At 33.9% G+C, this 22,923-nt stretch overlaps 1 protein-coding gene across 3 annotated transcripts in view; it reads right to left on the bottom strand.

Moving 5' to 3' along the window:
- Positions 1–22,923, bottom strand: part of Fs (Follistatin) — a 91,280-nt gene that overhangs the window by 1,174 nt on the left and 67,183 nt on the right. For 2 of the 3 annotated variants that reach the window (XM_088196620.1, XM_088196619.1), the window contains exon 6: positions 1,543–1,779. In XM_088196620.1, coding sequence (XP_088052746.1) covers positions 1,543–1,779 — 237 coding nt within the window. Of the gene's footprint in view, positions 1–740; positions 838–1,542; positions 1,780–22,923 lie in introns of all 3 variants that reach the window. The other variant, XR_015811273.1, reaches the window with a different exon arrangement.

The following is a 22,923-nucleotide window of genomic DNA, read 5'->3' as shown; positions in this document are numbered from 1 at the left end:
TTAAGATCTTTAAAAATAAGACTTGTTTAAAACAATCGATTTGATCTTCAGGTATACATTAAAATACGAACTTTTGTATTTTCTATTTAATATATTATCCCTTTTCAGAATTCAAAAATTCACGTCAAAATCAAGAACGCTCGGCAACGAGCATTCCCACTGCGACAGCTCCGACACGTATTAAGTACGTTTGACGTGAATTTTTGACTTCTGAGAAGTAATAATTGTTTTTGCGCCCTACTATTGACCAAAATTTGGTTTGAATATACTTTAGTCAGCTTTTTTATATCAGAAATCCATAGTAATACAGGTAAAGCATATTTTTAAAACAGTGTAATAAAGTGCAAACAAACTATGTTGCAATATGCGAGCGTACTTCTTCTTCCGCTTATTTTCCTTTGAGAGAAATATTTTGTACCTAATCAAATGAAAGTTTTAGGAAATTTTCCGAGGTTATAAAGAAAATGTATTCAAACTAAGGAAAATTGCAGCTCGTGAAATATCTGCATTATTTCCTAAAGAAGTTGATCACAGTTGGCGAATAGTAAAGAAGCAATTCGATTCAAGTTGAATTCTTTAATTGTTTAGTAGACAATCAACGCAATTGAAGCTAGATTTGATAACCTGAAATATCATGAATCTAAATTTAAATATTTTAATACCATCAATGGCTTAATAAATGTTTCGCCAGATGCATTGATGGATGATGAAAAATTGTAAAAAATAAAGAGCAAGCTCACCGATAATGAATCGTCGGATATTGATGCCATTGAACTCTGTGAAGAATTGAAATTACTCTGGAGATTGGTTAAGCCACATTCTTCACCATAAGAAGTCCTAAAATTAACAATTAACGATTAGAATTTATTGAGATATATCGTAACGCATGTGACTGCAATTCGAATAATTCTGAAACTTCCTTTATCTGTAGCCAGTCTTGAGAGAAGTTTTTCAAAACTAAACCTCATTAAAAACCATTTAAAGTCTCGAATGACTGAAGAAAGATTAAAAATGCAAGAGATAAAAACAAGAAAAGTTAAATTTAAAGTATATTCTAAATTTAAATGACATTTATTTATAATATTAATATATACCTTAACCTTTCATACATATTCAATGGTGATAATAACTTTAATTTTAGTGTAATTAAAACTATATTTTTCAAAGTAATAAAATAAATATTTATAATATTTACGTAAATATTAAGAGTCGATACTTATATCCTGTAAGTGTATTTTAAATTGATATTATTTTTACTGTTGTATAGTTATTGTAATAGACATCTTTTACGTAATTATTTGGATCATATTTGTACAGAATATGTCTCGTAAGGATCTTTGTCAACAATTTACACATATAATATGTAATGTAATTTAAAAAATATTACTTCAAAAAATAGTACAAGCGCTATTTTTAGGCGGCACATAGCCTAGGGACGTCACTGATTACGAGCTGCTGCTACCAAACCACTAAGTGCTGTTCACAATTGACACGTTTATATAAGACAAAAATTCACTAAAATACGAAGTAATTTAAATGTACCTGATCCGCAAGCGCCCGCATGCCTAGTGTCGATGATGAATCCCGTAACACAAGAGTCCCGCACCATGTGACACCATGAGACATAGGTACGGTTGTTGGTAGCGCACAGGGCCCTCCGAGGGCGCGGCGCCCTGGGACAGCGCGCTCTGCACGTGACGCATCTCGGCGCCCCCGTCTGAGGGTCGCTCAGACACTCCTGGTGAGGCTTGCAGCGCACCGTGTCGCACGTCGCCCCGGCTGCCAAAATCAGAACAACATTAAAATTCCATTCATAGAGCTGAGAGATCCTGCTTCCGCAGCGTACAACTATCGACGTCCCATCTGGACGAGTGGATAGAATTTTAAACGATTAAATTAATTAACGCTTATGAATCATTGGCAATTAGACCAGGAAATATTTTTAGGTACACCTATATTTATTTATTGATACCTATAAAAAATATAAGTATTAGAATGAAATACACATATATATGTATATTTATTTATTCTATCCGTGAAAGCTTAGTACACTTTTAATTGCATTTTTTAATGAAAATATCATTATATTGTGTTCGCATAATTTTAAAGTGAATTTTTGGTCCATATTTTAATAAAAAATCTCAATAAGAATAAAAAGAAGCTTTTTGCATGTGCTCAAAAAAGCAGAACTCCTTAACTAAATAATGATGTTGGTGTAGATAATTTAAAAAAACTTATGGTTCAATGGTGCTTTCATAAAAATCTTTAGGACAAAGAAAGTCGCGGACTTTTCTGATTGATAACGACCAACTGCAGACGTTATCAACTGTGGTATCAGAACCAGACACAAAAAGTTAGTAATTAAACAGTTCTAGGGACCACTTAAAAACAGTGTGACACTTAAAAATTCATGAACCGAACGAAGCAATACATTTTTATACGCTTCTTTTACTCAACAGTAACGATTTATTTGTCGATAGTATTTTAACTGAGGTTCTAAATTATTCGTAGTTTTTAACTATTCGAATATTGAATAAAAAATGGATTAAGTATTCTTTTTCAGTCTTTACAGATATTTTTTTATTTAATAAATAAGTGCACAATTTAATTTATTGCCTGTAAAATATTATTTAATTACAAAATAATTATTTTAATTGAATATTAATTCGTTAAACTTTTTGAATTTCATAAAATATGCTGTACGATCAGTGAGGACGTCAAAAGGAAAACGCTATAATTATTATCACATTCTTCAGGGACGGTATTTCAGCTCTTTCAAATTACTAGAATTAAAATCAGCTGCGATTCAGTTAATTCAGCAAAATTGATGAAACATTTTAAATACCTAATTGTATCGATTTTACTGTATATATATATAATAGCTAACAATATTTGAAACGAATTTTATATACATAAAGATTGGACTCGTATCGGCGATTATTTTGTAATAAAATATTTGTGCCTTGAAACAACAAATACAAATAACCTATTACTTCACAATAAAATAATAATAAAAAATGAGCCTTTCCAACATAAAAATTCTACGTATTTCGGTCATCGCAGATACAACCAAAAAACATTCTATTCACACTTTTTGTGTAAAACCATTTTTATGTTAAGAAGAAGCGAACTTTACAAAAATTTGCGATGCACATCTGCTTATGAGATAAGCGTTTAATGATAATAAAGAGCGGAACTATTCAACATTTTGCTTCGTTCAACGAACGAATTTCATGAATTTCGATCATAGTAGACACGGCTAATAAGCATTATATTTATAAATACTTTTTGTAGGCGTAAAAGCATTTTTTTTTGTTAAGAAGCGTCTTGTTATCTCGCATTTCAAAACAAAATGAAGGCGTATAAAGGATCATTAATTTTGGAGCGTTACTCGGGTACATTGTGAAAAAAATGACTTCCTGTTTTGCTCAAGTATGCATTAGAAGTGGTGGCAAGACACTGTATGAACAGAAAACACATCAAGACAGATCCCAGCTTCTCCAAAAAATCACAGCTAACAATAATTCAACTCGACATGCCAGCGAAGACTCTCCGACTTTCAAGACCTGCCATTTCAACTCCAACGCTTGATAGCGACATCTACATTTGGTAATTTATATACATTTATCAAATAAACTGTTACCAAGTTGACTGACGTCTATTTAGTAAAAACTTTTAATTCGTATTGACGTCATTTCTTATGATTTTTTTGTGTCCACTGATGCTGGGTATATGCAGCATGTATGCGGTCAAACACGGGGGTGGAATCATTAAATTATGGTTCTGTGCGGAGGTCATAACAATACATTTCAAAACAGTTCATGTGATTATTATGCCAAATCACAAATCACCCACAAGCTGTAAGCATCCGATATCTTATTAAACACTATGTATATATTATATTACTTCCGTTCTTGCAAATTGTACTTTTATTAATATTTAGGAACGCATGTGTTGGTAAGGTGCAAAAAACAGTTCTTCCTGGGCAGCACAAAATTCAAATAAGCGGCTTGGATGAGTGTTTTCCCATGTTTACGCGTTAATATGACACCAGATATTCATATTACATCATAATTTGCAATAATTTATTAGGAAATATGAATCGGTAGTATTTTTTTTTTCATATATATACAATGTAATATAAGTATACATTTTTAATATTTATATAAAATGTATAGAGTGCCTATATAATAACAAAGGAGTTGAACTATTATATTTAAGTGACGCATCCAAATCGGTGCTATTGCTAATCTTTCTATAATAAAAATAAAGTTTTGTTTATTTGGAAATTAATTTACTTTTCTAGTATCTATTAAAATCAGAGCAACGAAGTAAACCTTGAGAAGTTTATGAATAAATTATTATGACCAAGTATCGACAGATTAATGTTAGTATTGCGTTGGCAGTAATATAATGTGACTGATTTTTTTTATAATTCCGCCAGTCTATATAGGGTCAGTCTGCTGTCTCGCCGGACATTGTTAATCATTCCGCGTAAAAATTCCCTAGGCATGCCTAAAATCTAAAATCAATTTTAGACATGTCTACTTTGTTTTGAATAGCTATATAAATTCGTATATATTTGAATTGCTTGAAACCACATTTTATAGCAGCTGAAGGCTCTCAAAAATCGAGAGCAAATTATTGCATTTTCAGTTTGTCCTAATTTGTAATGCAACATGCTTTTACCTTACCCTAAAAATACGATTACTCAAACACCATTTCTTACTCCTTGATAAAAAATACAGTTACTACCTAAAACGTTTTTGATGAGGCGGATTTTCTTTAGCAAAACCTAATCTACAATATCTTTGCAGCCCAGAAAATGGAAGTGATTTGCAATTGGTTGCATATCAAGTTAAAAATCTAAATTATGATTATGCGATTTACTATTGCTTTATCATATAAAATTCATGACATGAAATTTTCAGACATGATATTTCAGACATTTTCATCAGCGTTTTTCAAAACAATAATAATAAAAATATATTTTGTCAAACCAAAAGTGCTAAAAATTCGACGATATCTAAAAAAGTTTTTTCTTGGAGAATTACTTTAGTAAGCCATTGTTATTACAATGATAGCTTTAAATTAAATTGCTAAAAATGTTACGCAATTCGGATATATTATATTATACGCCAGTAAAGTTATCGCCTACGCTAGAGATATAGAAGGGTTATGTAAATGACACATTTTACGATTTCCCGAATATTTTGAGTGGAAGTGACCAGCCGTAGCCTGGTCGAAGCCAGCCAGCAAATGCGTGGCGGAATTTGAATGTGTTTTTTTTTCTTTTTGTTTTTAGTGTTCTTGCTCGCACTCTTTCGTCCTCATCTCTCGGTAAGCGTCGACCCCGGGAAGGTCGGTCCCGTCGGAAGACGACCGGTCCTGTGGAAATTATTCAGGTCCCTCGGTCTCGACTAGGTGTGTGTTTGTGCGCAGAGTCATGCATATTCATGGCTTCGTCTGGCCACCAGATGTAGGTCTTTGGTTCTTATTATTCATCAAAGTTTATCGTCGGGAGCAGACGGGCAGTCGCCCAGCCGATCCGGAAATGGTCACCGTATATAATATACATATATATCATTCCATTTATTTCAATATTTTTTATTATAATAGTAACTGTTCCCGTTGTTTTTTATTTACAGGATATTTATCGGTATACATGATTCTATGATCTTAAAAAAACTAAAGTCCAAGTACAATTTGTGAAAAAGAGAAAACTTTACAAGACTCAAGTATGAACTGAAGCATGAAGCTTTATCGACTGTAGAAAAAAATATGCTTTTTTGTCGCAAGGAAAATCGTATACTAAGTATCCAAGAAATTTAATTAAATTTATCTAGAGGTGTGATTTTACTTTTAACTATCCCAGAGAGTATTTTCCGGCTCTTAGATTATCCGTAGATGAAAATGTTTCAATATGTCTACGGCTCATAATAATGCTCATTCTTACATCTTAATAAAAGTACCTTTTTCACCACCTAATGGTACTTCTAGACTTTAACCTATGTCTCATAAAGTTACTTTAGAAATAATATTACAGTAATACCGTATTGTATAAAATAAAGCATTGACAATTATAATTCTGGATAATATAGTTATTATATAGATATATAAAAGTATTCATAATAGCACCTGATAGCACATTCACCCCGAGGCGTAAATCACACTACAAGTACCGCCAAAAAATTATTCTTTGTGAAAAATGACGCGCGTTAGATAATACATTGTACTCGGCGCACATTACTATTGTTCTTCGACTCTAGGTTACCGATTGCCGGAGTGGCCATCTAGACAGTTTCTCTTAAAGCGTGAACTAATTTCAAGGAAGAGGGGTGTCCAAGAAGCTCTGCAATTGCCTCGCAAACATCCTCATCTGGGAATCGCTAAAGCTGTCTCGAACCAGCATTATAAAATATGTGACACTTGGTCACAGAGAGGGTCGCGGTAATAAACACATCAGAAGAAACGCAACATAGCAGTAGAGACGAGCATAAATTGAGACGGATTGACCTGCAATATCACGACTAAAGATTGCAATACCGGTTTTACAAAATAAAATACCAGTAGTATCAAAAAAAATCTATATTTTTTTCAAATCCATACATTTTATTTGCTGAAAATAGATAGCTTGGAAATATGAAAATGACGATGCCCATATCGGTAGAAAGCAGAAGCTGAGAATAAAATGATGCTTATTGTAGGGGATTTACCTAAGTAGTGTTATCGACGTAGGATATTAAAGAGCAATAATATTATGCTGTATTTACGTATATTTTATTCTATAATATTCACATAAACATTTATGACTTAAATTTAAAATACATTACTCTTAACATGAGTAGAAATAAATAAATATACGATAGATAAGTCTTTCGAAAATAAATATTATTAAGATAGACTTAAATAAATAATAAATGTGCAATAATTAAAATAAAAGTATGTAAATAATTCACATATCACAACCATCAATCACATAAATCTGTTTTTAGAAGTGTGGTTACCACACATATAGGCACATTTAGAAGGGCGATTGTCTCATTGTAAATGACCGTGACCAAAAACGTTCATTCATTAACAATGAGACAAACATCATGGCACAAGAGGGATTTTTTTTGACCACACACAACACGGCTCGTTAAGAGAATCTCTTTTGTGACAAAACGGTACGGACGCAATCAATCACCATAATTCAAACCCTTTCCGAAGAATTCGAAAGTCTGGAGCCAAGCAAAAAACTCACTCTCGGAAATACACATCCGATTTCTCAAATTCTAAGAAGCCACTGCAGCGATTGGCTAGGAGATCGATGCACAATCGCGCTTAGTGCATTAGCTAGCGTGCATTCCCCTAAAAGATATAAGCCCGGACTCCGACGAGGAGATGGTAGACGGCGCAAGGCAGACGGTCCGAGATACGAGACGGCTGAGGAAGAACCAGCCACGCGCCTTCACCGACAGACCTGAAGATCACACCTGACACTCACCGCACGCAGCCTAAGAACCCTAAGCATCATCTACGGCCATCACCACCTGCGCCACGAACACCTTCATCGCGAGAAACGTCACGCCGTAATGGTCCATAGTCAAAATTGTAATTAATAACTTAATAAAAAATCTAATCAACCACCCTTAGGGCTAACCCCCCCCCCCTGAAGAAGAAAAAAAAAGATTTTTTTAGAACCATTTTCAACTCACTCTTTTCTTATAACAAAACTGACAAAACATATGAAATATAGGAATATATTTTATTTGAATAAATTGCCGAGTATAAACATTTTGGAAACGAAAAGAATTATTGAAATATCATCTGTGCCTCATCTCCCCATAATTAGTCGGAATAATCGAGAGAATAAGTACTTAACAAAATATGATTTTATGAATTGCATTAGGTGCATTTTGCAACACAGCGCTTAGTCAGAATCGATTTGAATCGGACAAGCTATACGTCCGCCTGTTCCATTAGTGAATTATGTGCATATCATTGTGAATACAGCGGTTGATGACGTTTTGTTGTCTGGGCGACAGTAAGGGGTCAAATTTCTGTTGGTGCAACGAAGGAAAATGAAAAATTTTCGGGTCACGGTCGGGTTAGATGCATTTCAATGACAAAACTTTGCGCTGTCATCGTCTGGAGACGTTGTTAAAAATCGATTATTTATAATATTAATAAATCTGTGCTGTGGTGTCTATAAATTACGCCGATACAAATAATACCATTGAGGCGTTAGTAGTTAGTTGAGGAAAATTATAGCCGTCGCGTTAAATGCTACACTTTATTATCCTTGCGCTTAAAACTCTTACAAACTAGAGTATCCGGAGCAAAATTAAATATATTAAACTACATTCTTAGACTGCCATTGCAACGACTCTTGTCACGACTAACTTCAGCAATGCGCCATAATTTGCACGTGTCTGACCTCCCTAGTAGACAGGCGCTCACATCTCAACGAATTAATGAAATAAAATAGCGAAATAAATGTTCCATTTTTACAGAATACATTGTATATATAGTATAAAGTTTATTATACAAGCTATGAATAACATCTTATATATAAAGGCTAAATCTAATTTTATTTATGCATAATAAAACATTTTAATATGGTAAATTAAGCAATGTAATTGTTAATTAAATCGCTTCTATTTTTTTTTTTTTATAAAACTATACTATAATTAAATTTTGGCATGTATTACATAATCAAGTGATTTTTATCTTTAATATCTAATAGCCACAATCATATAAATTAGTACTGTATTCGCTTAGTAAGAGTGGCTAAATTTACTTCCACTCGAGATAATTTTGATAAGGCATAAGTTATTATAGTTTATTGGTCATCGATATCTACGAAACTACATAGTTTATAAAAAATATCTTAAAAAGCAATTACTTTAGTTAGTATCAAAAATTTACCGGGTAGTTTATTTGCTGAAACAATGTTCTATTCCAAAAATACTACAGAACAAACGTATAAAAATATATTAAATTAAGCCCATATTAGTATGTTAATGAGATCGTGGGCTTTGTATAATCATCTAATGCGCAATACTTTCGAGCATGCTCCTCTGATCTGGTTGCTGAATAATTCCTACATACAGATATCTGTACATGAGGGAATATAAATAGTATCCATTTTTATTTCCCATAAAATTTCTACAAGGTATGCTGTGATATGATGCGAGTAGGGATTCCAATCCCGGGCCAAAATTTTGATCCCGGGATTTCGGTATTGCAATTAGTCGATCCCGGGATCCCGGGACCAGTCCCGGGATAATTTTCATGTTATTTATCGATAAAAATAATTTAAAATGAATAATACAATATATTTTTACATTTGTTTTTTATAACGTACAATGTATAAAGTACGTATAATTTTAGTCTTGGACTTAAAATAGAAAATAATATAATAAAAATAAAAAAGGGAAGGTCTTATATATTTATTTGAGAAGAAAAAAATGAACTTTTGACAATGTGTGTACATACTATGTACATTCATAGACACAATTAATTGAAAACATTATTTTGAATAAAACTCACGAAGTAACATCAAAGCATCAAGTGTTTTATCATTTAGCCTTGATCTGATTTTGGTTCCTAAGCAGCCTGCTGCTGAAAAAGCACGTTCAGACTCACAGCCTCAAAGGTTCACAGATGACACGTGCAACTCGCGCAAGTTTGTACACGAAATATAACGATGTTGTCAATAATAATTCGATTGTGTTTGATAAATCAACCAATCCGAAAAAATCGGGATTATGTTTTATAATCCCGGGAATCATCGGGTATTGAAAATCGTCCGGGATCCCGGGATTGGAATCCCTAGATGCGAGTGTATTTAGTAAAGTAGAATATACACAAGAACTTGGTTTTTGTGCATGAATTTATTTTCATGAATGTAAATGTTTATTGAATCAGTTATAATTTTTGGCTGAGTTGAGTTAAAGAAACGATAATATACTACTGAATATATATTAGTTCATAATGATCTGATTTGAAATATGTCGCATTCATTTTTGTTTGAGAGCCACTGTAATATGTGGTTTTCAACGAATTTCTATATAATCGAAACGCGATCAGAATGCGCTGCCACCGGACGCAGAATTCGAAGACTGTCGGCCCTTTTAATCAAACATTTTAATCGCAGATTGAAAAATCGTACACAGACCATTCTCCAAATATTCCAAATGCTCCGCTCCATATTTATTTTTACGTAACGCTGCAACAGCCTCGTTTTCTTCTCATTCTTCGATCCCTTTCGCTCAAAGAGTAAAGAACGGGTTTACAGCTACTGCCCTGCTAAGTTTCCAATTGTCCGAAAATTAAATCTACGACAATATATTTTCGCACATGAGTGCGTATGCAGACGGCAAAGTGTTTGTTGGTTTATTCATAATACGAGCTGCAGAGTGATGTTTCCTTGCCAGTCATCTTTATCTGTGCAATCTGCTCGAGCTGCACCCGTCCGCTGCATTCTCTGCATTACAATTTTATAAATAAACCGCATAATGATCCCGGGGTAACAGTCTCCGACGATTCCATTAACATTTTAATGTTCTAAACATATGCAATTTGCATAGAGATTTAATCTCGTGATATGCGAAAACTATTTTCATAAATATACGTAAATAAACAATCAAAAATTCATTGATTCCTAATTATTCAGAATTAATATCATATTACACGGATTCGTATGTATCGAATTAATAAGGCGATAAAAGAAAAAATGTAGGTAAATCGATTTACTTTTACATTATACGAACGATCGCTATCTATGATAATATTCAACGAATGCTTAGAACATTATATGTCCTTAGTGTAAATTGTCTTATGTAAGCCTAATTTCCCTAAAAGTAAGGTTTATTACGAGCAACTGTATTTGGAAATATTTATTTTAACTAGTACACTAGAGTTGATTCTATAATTTTATTTTAAGTATTACTGTTCTTGTAACCCTTGAACATGAACATATTTCCCCACTGTTGCAATCCAATATATAGACAGCACGAGAGACAAAAAGTCAATCGAAAAAACAAGCTTTCCATTATAAATAGTATGCTTTTTTTTTAATAATAGACCCATTAATACACTGCACTTAAAAATAAATAATAAATTCTATATGCGGCCCTTGACAATTTATTATTGGGCGACACTGTAAATCAATATTTCATAAAAATGCGTATTTGAGAATTTTAAAGAATTTTTAAGTTTTCTGTGAAGCTCTAACATACAATATAAATTATGAAAACCCAGTGAATTAAAATAAATGTGGCGACTGTCGACCACCATGTATTGTAACGCACAAAAAATGGCAATTGTCTCATTGTTAATGCCCGTAACCAAGAATGTTCACCATTAACAATGAGACAAACATCATGGCACAAGAGGGATTTCTTTTGACCACACAACACGGGTCGTTAAGAGTATCCCTTTTGTGACTAAACGGTGCGGATGCAATTAATCTTCACAACGGCAAACCCTTTCCGTAGAATTCGAAAGTCGGAGCAAGCAAAAACTCACCACCAAATATGCAACATCCGATTTCTCGAATTCTACGAAGCGACTCCAGCGATTGGCTAGGAGATCGACGCACAAGCGTGATTGGCCAGCAAGGGTGCATCCCCTAAAGTAATATAAGCCCGGACTCCGACGAGGAGACGGCAGTTGATCCGCAGTTGGTACACAAGACCTTGGCAGAGAGCCCAAGGACAATCCACGAGAGTGAAGCGAGAGAGCTGAGGCTGAGAGCTGAGGCACGAGACAAGAGAGCGGAATCTGCGGCAGTCGAGCTACCGGAGCCTTCCTGAGGAACCGGCCACGCGCCTCCACCAGACGCTCCTGGCACCTGTCGCATGCAGCTTGAGCCATCCTGAGCATCATCAACTGCACGAACTCTGACACCACGAGAAACGTCACGCCATATTCGTCCATGAACAACTTGTAATTATAAAATAAATAATAAACTCTCATAGGATTCGACCAGGAGTCTCATTGGCCGCTAAGTCAACCACCCCTAGGGTTACGCTCCCTAAATAAACATAGTTTAAAATTTTTTTAAAAATAAACCTACATTTTTAAAGGGTTCTAACCGTTTTAAAATTTCATAAGTGTATTATTTTGAAACATCCCCTACTGTGAATAATTTGGTTCTTCAAACTTAACTTATGTTTAATGTTTTTAATTTATTTATATATGCAAATAAAGATTCAAATATATATCTATAGTTCTATACCTATAGATGTTTATTTTGTTGACGTCTCGTGTAACAATAAACGAATGGTAAAGCGAAAAACCCGCGTCTCGGTTTATGTTTCATGCGTTTGACAGCAATTGCAAACATTTTGCGTAAAATCGCTTTTCTCCTGAATAAATTAGATCAATATCAGTACTTAAAAACAAAACTAGCAGTTGGTCGTGTTTCGTTTTGAGCATAAAATTTTATTGAGTGGATTTTCAAGAAAGCTTTCAGTCGCTGGATACAATGTACATAAAACCGCATTTTTCACAGCGGATAAAACGAAAGATGCACTCTCACATCCGATGGTCAATCTCGACGAGCGAAAAAAATGAATTGCACATTCTTCAAATGAGGAAAGTGATTCAGCCGGTTAATATGTGTAAGAAATATAACACACTTTTTATACAAGCCGTTATTGAATGGCTTGATTCGTGATTTAAATTGAAAAAAAACATACTGTTTTTACATAATAGCACAATCAGTATATTTTTTGTTATATAATAAAAAAAGTGTACCTCTAACTAAAGTTATATTTTCACTGTCATTTAAGTGATTATCTATATTTTTCACAGATTTATTTATATTATTTATTCGCAAAAAATCTTATTAAAAGTATTTTTTTCATAGGATGTGTCAATAATTACATCAATCATAACCAGTATGTACCTTTAAAAATATCTACGATGAGTACATACTAGTAGTATAAATTAGCCAAGCTTTCTTTTACTTTAACAATAATCAAACGAGAATAATGAGAAATAAAGAAAATTTTTTAAAATGTTACTGTTTTGGATTTAGCAATTTGCGAATCAGAAAAAAATACTAAGAATCTACGCTGTGTAATATAATAAAGTTAAAAAGGGATGGTACATGACTTAAAATAATTGTTCGCCATAGTTTTTTTGCAATAAATTTATATAAAAATATTTGTAGTAAGATGTGCCGTGGCTCGACATAAAATCTTTTAAGTCGTCTTGAAATTCGAGTTAACTTCTAAGCACGGGAAGTGGCGGCTTGGCTCGACCAAATCTGACATATAAAGTGGAAAGTCTGCTTAGCTGCCTTTCTCTGGACTTCGACATTATCTGCTTTTGGGCGGAATCTCGACTATAATTTAGCGGATGTTGTTTTTTAGGTGCTTCGTCGTCGGTGTAGACATGATCTTAGCGTAACCTCATAAAAAATCCAGCGGCGTTAAATCGCATGATCTTGGTGGCCAGTTGACGTCATCAAAACGTGCAATAATGCGACCTGGGAACTTTCCACGCAATACATCCAACGTTGCACCCGATGTATGGAAAGTTGTGCTTCTTATCAGAACTACATCAATATCTTCAATTTCGTGGCATAAATATGCGCTTATAGTGCTCGCCATTAACTTTTACAGTCCGATCTTCATTTTCAAAAAAGTAAGACACAATGACGCCGCCTGACCACAATGCGCACCAAGCAGACACTTTGTTGGCACGCCGCCTGACCCCAATATACGGCACATTGCTTCATCAGAGAAGAAGATTTTCTTTGAAAAATCAGCAGAAACTTCGTGCTGCTTTAACACTTAATCTGCGTACGTTCTTCGCCGTCCATGGTCTTTGGCGTTCAGTTGTTGTGTAATCTGAATTTTATACTCGCGTAAGTGCAAGTCAGATGCAAAATGAGCCAAAGGGAGCCACAAGGAAAGCCCAAAAATTGCGAACGCCGATGAATCGACAATTCCAGGTCTTTAGCCAAACTTTCACTTACAGCAGCAATATTCTCAGTTGAAATGGCGCCACGATGATGCACAGGCCTTACCCTATGCTCCAATAGTTTCAAATTTGTTTACTACGTTGCGAATTGTTCGTTCAGTAGGATGATAAAATTAAACATAACCTTAATTGTTTGTTTCTGTATAACAATTGATTACTTTTAAAGCATTGAGCGGTATTTATACGATACATTTCGTAAATGTATTGTTGCAAACATTTGACACTTTGATCCCGCATGGTTATTGACAGCTGTCTGATTTACAGTGCTGCCAACATAAAAAACTCGAATTGAATCAACCTTTATAATGTAATAATATTAATGTAGCAAGTGATCAAAGCAATGTCAAGTATTCAACGAATTAAATACCTCTGCGTAAGCTTTTAATACATTCATGCACATTTCATCACTGTTGTGATGACGTTTCGTGACGCTTATTCGATAATTTTTGTTTCTTAAATCATATCATTAGCAACTCTGAATTTGGCTGAGGTGCGTGCGGACGCATTTGCGTGCGCGCTGATGACGCACGCGTCGCACCGTCCTTGGCGTGACCTTGCCTCGTCCCCGCGGTGACCTTGGCCGGCTGCGGGTTCGTTCACCCCCGCTGCGCCGTGACATTCGTTATGCAACTTGCACTTTGGTGCGTAACTGCGAGTTGCGTCGCGTCTAGTCGCTCGCGCCGATTGTTATAGCATCTACGTTTCCGCAACAGGGGTGAATAAATTACAGCTAACGCAGGTTGATACGCCGTGCGATTTTACACACCTGACGAATGCAAAATCAGGAGACTTTCAAAACAATGTATGCGTATGCGCTCTCGGCGCCCGAAATTTACATTGGGAATATATTTATTAAATACAACATCTTTGAGAAGTGCAAATCCGTAACCCCAAAAATTTTATCTATATTGACTTTTAAAAATCTTAGTGAGTGCAAAAATTATTCATATATTTTTAAAAAAATAATTTTATTTAATATTTATTATTACAAATTGTAGATAAAAATTCTGTTTTCTGTTCACACAAAACATCTTTCCTGCTAAAATATTTGAAAGTTATTCTAATGAACCTGTATATGTTATTTAAAAATTCCTCATTCTATAATGCGATAGTATTATCGATATTCATATCATATAGCCACCTTTTTTAAACTTTTTTTTTGTTTAATCAATGGCTTCATTGTATTTTATCTTGTCTTAAATGCAAAATTAGCGAACACTCGTTTGTTTTTTATAACAATTATTATAATCAGAATTCGTTATTTTCTTGTTTTTCGCATTCGCACATCAAAGACTTATTCATTATTCACATTTTCATACTGTGATAAGTTATCTTCAATATCATTAACATTGTCTAAATATAAGACTACATTTCGTGAGGACTTGATTATCTAATCAAGGTTAACTGTCTATAATCGAACTGGCTTTATAACACTAATTTTCATAATGAATAATAAGTTTAACTGGATCTAAGAATAAAGTTATCATATTTTACCCAAAACCTTAAGATTTTAGTTGACATGAAACAGCATCACGGTGCAAATAAATATTTTTATTATTTTAGTCTGATTTCTTTATATTTTTTTGTAAGGGTAAATGTTTTTTAAATATATAGGGTGCTTTTGTTTTTCGAATTGGCAACATATTTTCCAGCGACAGCAAATTTGACAGCTGACAGCTGATTTGTGTTTAGTTTGGTTTATCATTTTACTATGAATAGACTTACACAAAATTGTGCAATTTATTTCGAAAATCGTAGTTCGCTACGTTCATTTTACGGTCGACATAAACGTCCAATTCGATCATTTTCGCACCACGCATACACTAATTGATAATACGCATCCGCAGAGACGTCGTACAGTGTGCAGCGAAGAAGTTGTTTCTGCTGTGGAGCGTAGTATTGACCCAAATGAGTCAATTCGCCATCATGCACAGCAATTGGAGCTGTGTCTATCCACTTTATGGAAGATTTTGCGGAAAGTTATTGGCTTACAAAGCTTACAAGTTTCAGCTCGTGCAAGAATTGAAGCAACTTGACCATCGTGTGAGTCGTACGTTCGGTCCATAAAATTTTGTTCAGCGATGAGGCTCATTTTTGGTAGAATAGTTACGTCAACAAGCAAGATTTCCGCATTTGTAGTGGAGAAAATCCAAATTCTGAATAATTTTGATTCTCCTTGCTCGAGATTTTTAATTTTGAAATTTCGAGTCTTGTTTGTAGAGAAAATATGAATGCGAATATCGAAATATAATGAACCTTATTTATAATTATAACGACATTGAAAATAACTACAATGCAATCTAAGAATAAAAAAAATAGCTTTTCCATAGATAAATGGACCAGTTTTAAAAATCGTAGATATTATAATGTTCATTTATATTATTGTAATAGTAAATCGGATAAATTAGGATCAATAAGAATTAAACGATTCATGTCCGGAAGAAAGAGTTTTAGAATTAGTCAATTTTGCACTTGAATCTATTCAAATATACATGAAAAACGATATTGTTGCTATAACAAGCGATGTATGATTGAGCTCGAAAAAAATTTCCCTGCGTATGAACAATTATGCTATAACAATGAAATTCATTTATCAGTATTGAATGTGTTTTATTCCAAAAATAATTGTAATTACCGTGATCTTCACAAGTCTTTTGAATCAGTATATGATAATAAAGTAAAGATAATTATTTATTGTTGATAAAGGTGCTTTTGTACCAAAAAAAGTACTTTTGAGTTTTAATATGAAAATCATTAAAAAAATTCATAAAACAGTCAAATGCTTTAAAAACTCGCCAATATGTAATTCAGTTTTATATAAGCATAATATGGAAGCGACAGAAAAGGTTGAATTGCAATTATTATAAGACTGCAAGACACGTGGAATACTGAAAAGGCCGATTTAAATGTTAGTCACGTGTGCTCTAAAATATATAACAATAGCAGTGAAAGCCTTAAGCCAACAAGATGCTAATATTTTAAGCGCAAATACACAAATAAGTAAAAAAACTTCTAGATGAAAAAAAGTGTGGTTTTAGATATCTTTATTATGTCAACATTTGAACTCAAATAAAATCAATTTTGTAACATTCCAATTGAAAACAATATTGCTTGTGCAAAAAAAATATATTTTTATTTTATTTTATTAAGAAGTTTTTTTACTTATTTCTGTATTTGTTTGTATGTCATATAATATGAGATAAATTTAACCTTAGAAGAACAATTACAACCTTTAGAGCGTTAATCCAAAGATGACTCAAATAGTTTATGAACATTTTTGGACACTGACAAAAGAGATAATCGTCTACGAAGCAACTGGAAAATTGACAGACAATCTTTTACTTTTAAAAACAGCACGAAGTACAATAAAACCAACGTCGACACAGAATGAGAGAAACTTTTCAATCTCTGGAAATTTCATGTCGAAAATAGAACAAGATTATTGGATAAACCAATATATTGCGCCATTGTTTTTTAACTCTTTGCGGTCTAAAAAAAAAAACAAAAAATCCACCAGGTCCGTAATAAATTTACAAAATTCTAAGATTAACTAATAGTTAAAAAAAAATAAACTATGTGTTGACTAAACTATTTTATTTCACTTATGTATAAACACTTAAGACACATTTGAATGATCATAAAAACTCTCAACGCTCTTCCCTGAAAACCGTTAAATAGATGACGAGTAAAAAAATACTATGCTTCAAAATTTTAGCTAATAATAAAAATGTTAAATGGGATTTGATATAGGGCTGGAAAAGGTTAAAAAGCCATTATTTTCAGAAATAAATTATTTATTACATTTGTCGATCATTATTCTTTAAAATAATTTTATAATATATTTTTTTATTATAAATCATGGTTCGCGATACATTTTTGTAAGTACTTTTGTATTTATATTTTTTGCTTTTTTTCATCTCTATTATTTGTGAATCATTCATAAAAAAATAATAAAATATCTTCGTATCATTTCAGTATTTAGTTAAAAATATTCAAAAAAATTAATGTATGGTATTCCTAATACATCATTGATATAATAGAGGTGGGAAACATCCGGCTCGCGGGCCGTATAAGGCTCACAAAATCATTTGGTCTGGTCCTGCCAAGGCAAGGCAACTACAGGCGACACAAAAAATGAAAAAGTAGTTTTAAATAGCAATATAATCAATAATAGCTGATTTTAAGGGCACTAGAGAACACAATTTTTTAAATATTTGTTTTATATATACATAATATAAAATTATATAAAATAAAACATTCATGATTTTTGCCTGCTAATTGTTGTTAGAAATAAATCATTTTATTATTAATTTATAATAACGAAACGAATCAGCATAATCGATATATTAACAAACACACATCTTATTCTGCTTATTTTATCCATTTATATTATTCAGCAAATAATTTATATTTTTTATTCATTTATTAAAATAAGTGATTAATCTGCATATCATAAGGCATTGAATAAATCTGCACAGTTAGATTTTTTTATGTATTAAAATACATTTGTGAACAACTGGAATCATATCAAAGAATCGAAATGAAAAATATATCTTAGATCACTCAATAAGCTTTCAGACAAAACAAAAACAAGACACACAGCATATATTATATTTATGGATAATATGAGTGCTTTTTCTGGAAGCCAAACTGGTGAAACAGAATTAGCTGTTTGTCGACAAGTGTTAGGCACTAAATAAGCATTTTCTTAAATATGTTGGAAGTAATTTGGATAAGCGGCATTCATATTTGTTTTTGTCACTTTTTTGAAAATAAAATATCATTTTTGCACTTCATGACTAGTACACGAAACATCGCAATTGTCTAGAAAAGATCTCTACTAAAGTTTTTTGTTACAATATAGAAAAGTTTACAAGGCTTCATCCTTCACCTTCCTACCGTTTCAATCTACAATCAACAATCGAGCTTTTTTGCCCACTGGTCACCTGTCCAGATCTGAGCTTTGATGGATGTGTGTTTTCGCTACGATTATGGTAATAAAGGCATTGTGGAGGAGGAAGTGGCTCAACCCGGCCAGACGGTGTGACGGGACGATAAGAAGCCTCGGGCGGCAAGCTTTAATCGCTTCCGCAAGCACCGGCCGGTGACCGGTTCTCCCCCGAGAGAGAGAGAGAAATAGAGCTTTCAGGCCGGCGAGGAAGCTTACCACAGGCTGCCGCCGTCTGCCCGGATGAATGAACCGGTCTCTGCCTTTTTACTGTAAACAACCACTCGGACACCGCCGATGGTGAGCTTTGACTTAAAGTGAGTGCGAGTGCGAATAAAGCTCCAACTCGTTTACTGGTATTTTTCTTAAATAATCAATATGCTAATGATCGTTACATATAAATGTTTAATAGTTTTCTATATATATATATATATTCATACCATGACGCCGATCAGTCTTTAAGTGGAAAAAATATGATACACATGAATTTTAAATCATAGCAAAATAAATCTCACGAACCGACAAGTTCTCTTCTTCAAATCGCGGACTGCGAGTTACACGTCAACTATTGGATCCGCACAAAACTGGCCGGTCGACGAGAGAACTCTCGTCGGCCGACCTCAGACAGCTGACAAACGCCACCTGCCGACTTTCGAGCTTTACCACATTCCAGCTGAGAACGTATTGATACGTCAACGCTATCGGACGATCCTGCCACGAAGATCGTTGCTTCTTCCGACCCGGTATTTAAGGACAGAATGCGCCAAAACCATCGATCTGCCTCTACGACTCCTCAGATTCGTCTACGACTTTAACGTCTACCTGATCGAAGCCATCGCGAGAAGAAACCAGCTACAACCGATTCCACATTAGCCATTTATTCGTAAGTCGATATATTATAATGATTGGCGGCAATACAAATAAATATTATCTACAATCCCAACACACGTATTCTTTGATCTATTAATCCGTACAACTTTGTCTATACTGGATATCAAATGAATTATTATTTTGTACCATATAAATATACCAGGAAGTGGCTACGACGTCGACCAGGAAAATTTAATATGTCAGATTCATCAATTGCACCACCCAATAGAAAGATTAAATCGACAGGTCTAAAAACGGGCAAAAAGCTTTTTTAAAAATTCACAGGTGCGAGAATCTAAATATAATGCTATTAAATCATAAATATAAATATTAAATCATAAATATGCTTCTCGACCAACAACATGGTTTCCGTAAATCTCGATCCACTGTCACTAATCTAATGGTTTCGTCTAACTATGTTTCAAAATCATTGGACTCTGGTGTACAAGTGGACGTCATATACACAGACTTTGAAAAAGCATTTGATAAAGTTAACCATGCTTTACTTGTAAAAAAGTTATCTAATTTTGGGTTTTCTGAAGATCTCATAAATCTATTTTCAAATTATTTGACCAATAGATATCAATTCGTCAAGTATAATAACTCTTTTTCAGAACGATATAAGACCCCTACTGGAGTACCTCAAGGATCCAATTTGGGTCCATTGTTGTTTTTATTGTTCATTAATGACATAGAAACAGCAATAGAGCATTCAGATTTTTTATTATATGCAGATGACTTGAAAATTTTCAAGAAAATGCATTCGATTTCTGATTCCCTCGACCTACAGGAGGATCTCAACTCTATAACCAATTGCCTTTCAGTGTAAATAAATGTCACACAATTTCATTTTCAAGGTCGTTAACGCCGGCAAAATATTCATACCATCTAGGCGGATATTTTCTGGAAAGGTTTTCTTCAACTAAGGATTTAGGAGTGACTTTCGAAGAACGTTGGAAATTTAGCCAGCACATTGCAGAGACTCATAGCAAATCCTTAAAAATGCTCGGTTTTATCTTGAGAAATGCGCGTTACTTCAGGAATACTTTAGTATTGCGCACTCTTTATGATACTCTAGTCCGCAGCATACTAGAAACTAGCTCCATCATTTGGATCCCAGGCGTAATGAATCAATGTAATGAATTGAAGCTGGAAAAAGTACAACGTAAATTTCTTCGATATTTATACTTGAAGGAATACGGGTATTATCCGTTCTTGTTTCCCAGTGCTTTTATTTTGGGAGCCCTGGGAAACGTTTCTTTGTCGACTCGCAGAAGTGTTTATGTAATTAAACACTTCTGGAAATTGCTCAAGGGCATCGTAGACAATCCTTCAGTGCTCGAGCAGCTTCAAATGTGGGCTCCTGAAGGTGGATATAGTTCTCGGTCGCGTCCACTATTCTTGCCTGTTAAGTGTAGAACTGGAGCACTTGCCAACTCTTCTCTGGCCACATTTATCTGCTCAATTCTGTCCATAGTAATATTGACATTTTCTCTTGCACTTATGGAGTTTTGGTTCAATTCGTATGGGACAATGCACACCTGTTGAGGTGATTTGTGTCTGTTGTTTTGTCTTGTTTATATTTGTATGTATTATGATGTATTAGTACTTTTGACTATCGTGACGCATTAGGTTTGCCTGTCAGGTCACGATGGTTATAATTTTAATAAATAAATAAATAATAAATAAATAAACAACAGGGACAAGGCCAGTTTTGGCATGTAATATACAAAAACGGGGTTTGAACGCTATATAATTTGTGATTGTCGTCCAAAAGGCCGTTCGTAATTTGCTCTAGTGGCTAACTGAAATCTGCTCTAAAACGCACTTTTTTATAATTAGGCGTTTCATATGGAAAAAAAATATCATATAGAGGGGGACATGGTATAAATATGACATAATGGGCAACCAATGAGCAATTTCTCAAACACTTCCTTAGAGACTTTCTAACATTCATACTTGAATGACTCACTTTGAGCCCTTGAACCAAGATGAAGCTGGCCCAACTTCAGACCTCTGAAGATCGCATAAGCCGCCGCTTCTCTCTTCGCATCATCTGATTCAGTTCGACGTTCACAATCCAAAATTGGACCGGCTTCGGAGACGCCTGGAGCTCACGAACGTACCCACGGAAAACTTCACGTGTAACTAACATATATAAACTATACATTGCGACCTCAATTATTGCACAAAAATTAAATAGCAAAAAACTTAATCTTATAGAAATGTGAACGAAACATAATAATAAAGGTGAATAGACGTATTTTGTTAAATTTATGTAATAAAAGTAAATTGATTGTTTTAGCAACATATTTTAGAATAGATTATTATGTGCAGAAATAAAGCTTGGCGAAATGCATTTAAGAGCGTTTAAAAATAATTTATGCGATGCGTGACGGCGTGAAAAAGCTCACCGTTCATTATGATGACACACGACTGCACGAGTCTTGGCTCTCGACTCGAAAAGCAATTATCACTTCTTGATGCGAGCGTGCAAAATGTCGTTATGCGTTTATAATTCGCTATTTTCACAATTCATTAAAATTTCATTTACAATTTAAGCAAAAAACACTTATTATTTTGATACAAAATTAAACAAATATAAAAAATGATTATTACATTAAAATTCAGCAGATCAAAAAATAGTTTATTTATATCAGAATGAATATAATGAATAGTTTTTAATTTGGTTAATGAAAAAGTGTAAGAGCTTTCATATTGACTCGATTCAGATAAAAGCTTTCAAATATCGATATGCTATAATTAAAGTTATCTCTTCAGTTAGCTCTCACGCTCGTCAATTCGTCATCGCGAAAGAGGATCGCATTTCATAATAACTGGCGTCTTGTGGGCGATAGCTCATCTTTCATTTTTATCGGTTTCATATCGTAACCAGATAAGGTTTCCGATTGTTACGCAACAGTGCATTAAACCCGATAGTAAACATTGTAGCACGGTGCTCCACTCTTCGGTGAATTGAGTGAAGTCCAGACGCAATACCGAGAAAATCACCGCCCATATATTAGACTTTGCATATAGATAAGCCAGACGGAACATCTAAGAGAGGTCTGCTCGTATCTACTTGGCACACAGGGTCAGCATAAAACACCTTATATTTGTTA

This window comes from Plectrocnemia conspersa, unplaced genomic scaffold (assembly GCF_051122295.1).
Source record: "Plectrocnemia conspersa isolate PC_06_02 unplaced genomic scaffold, ASM5112229v1 ptg000011l, whole genome shotgun sequence".
In the NCBI taxonomy this organism is placed as follows: Eukaryota; Metazoa; Arthropoda; class Insecta; order Trichoptera; family Polycentropodidae; genus Plectrocnemia; species Plectrocnemia conspersa.
The sequence above is the reverse complement of the archived record's forward strand: the minus strand, read 5'-3'. Positions and strand labels throughout refer to the sequence as shown.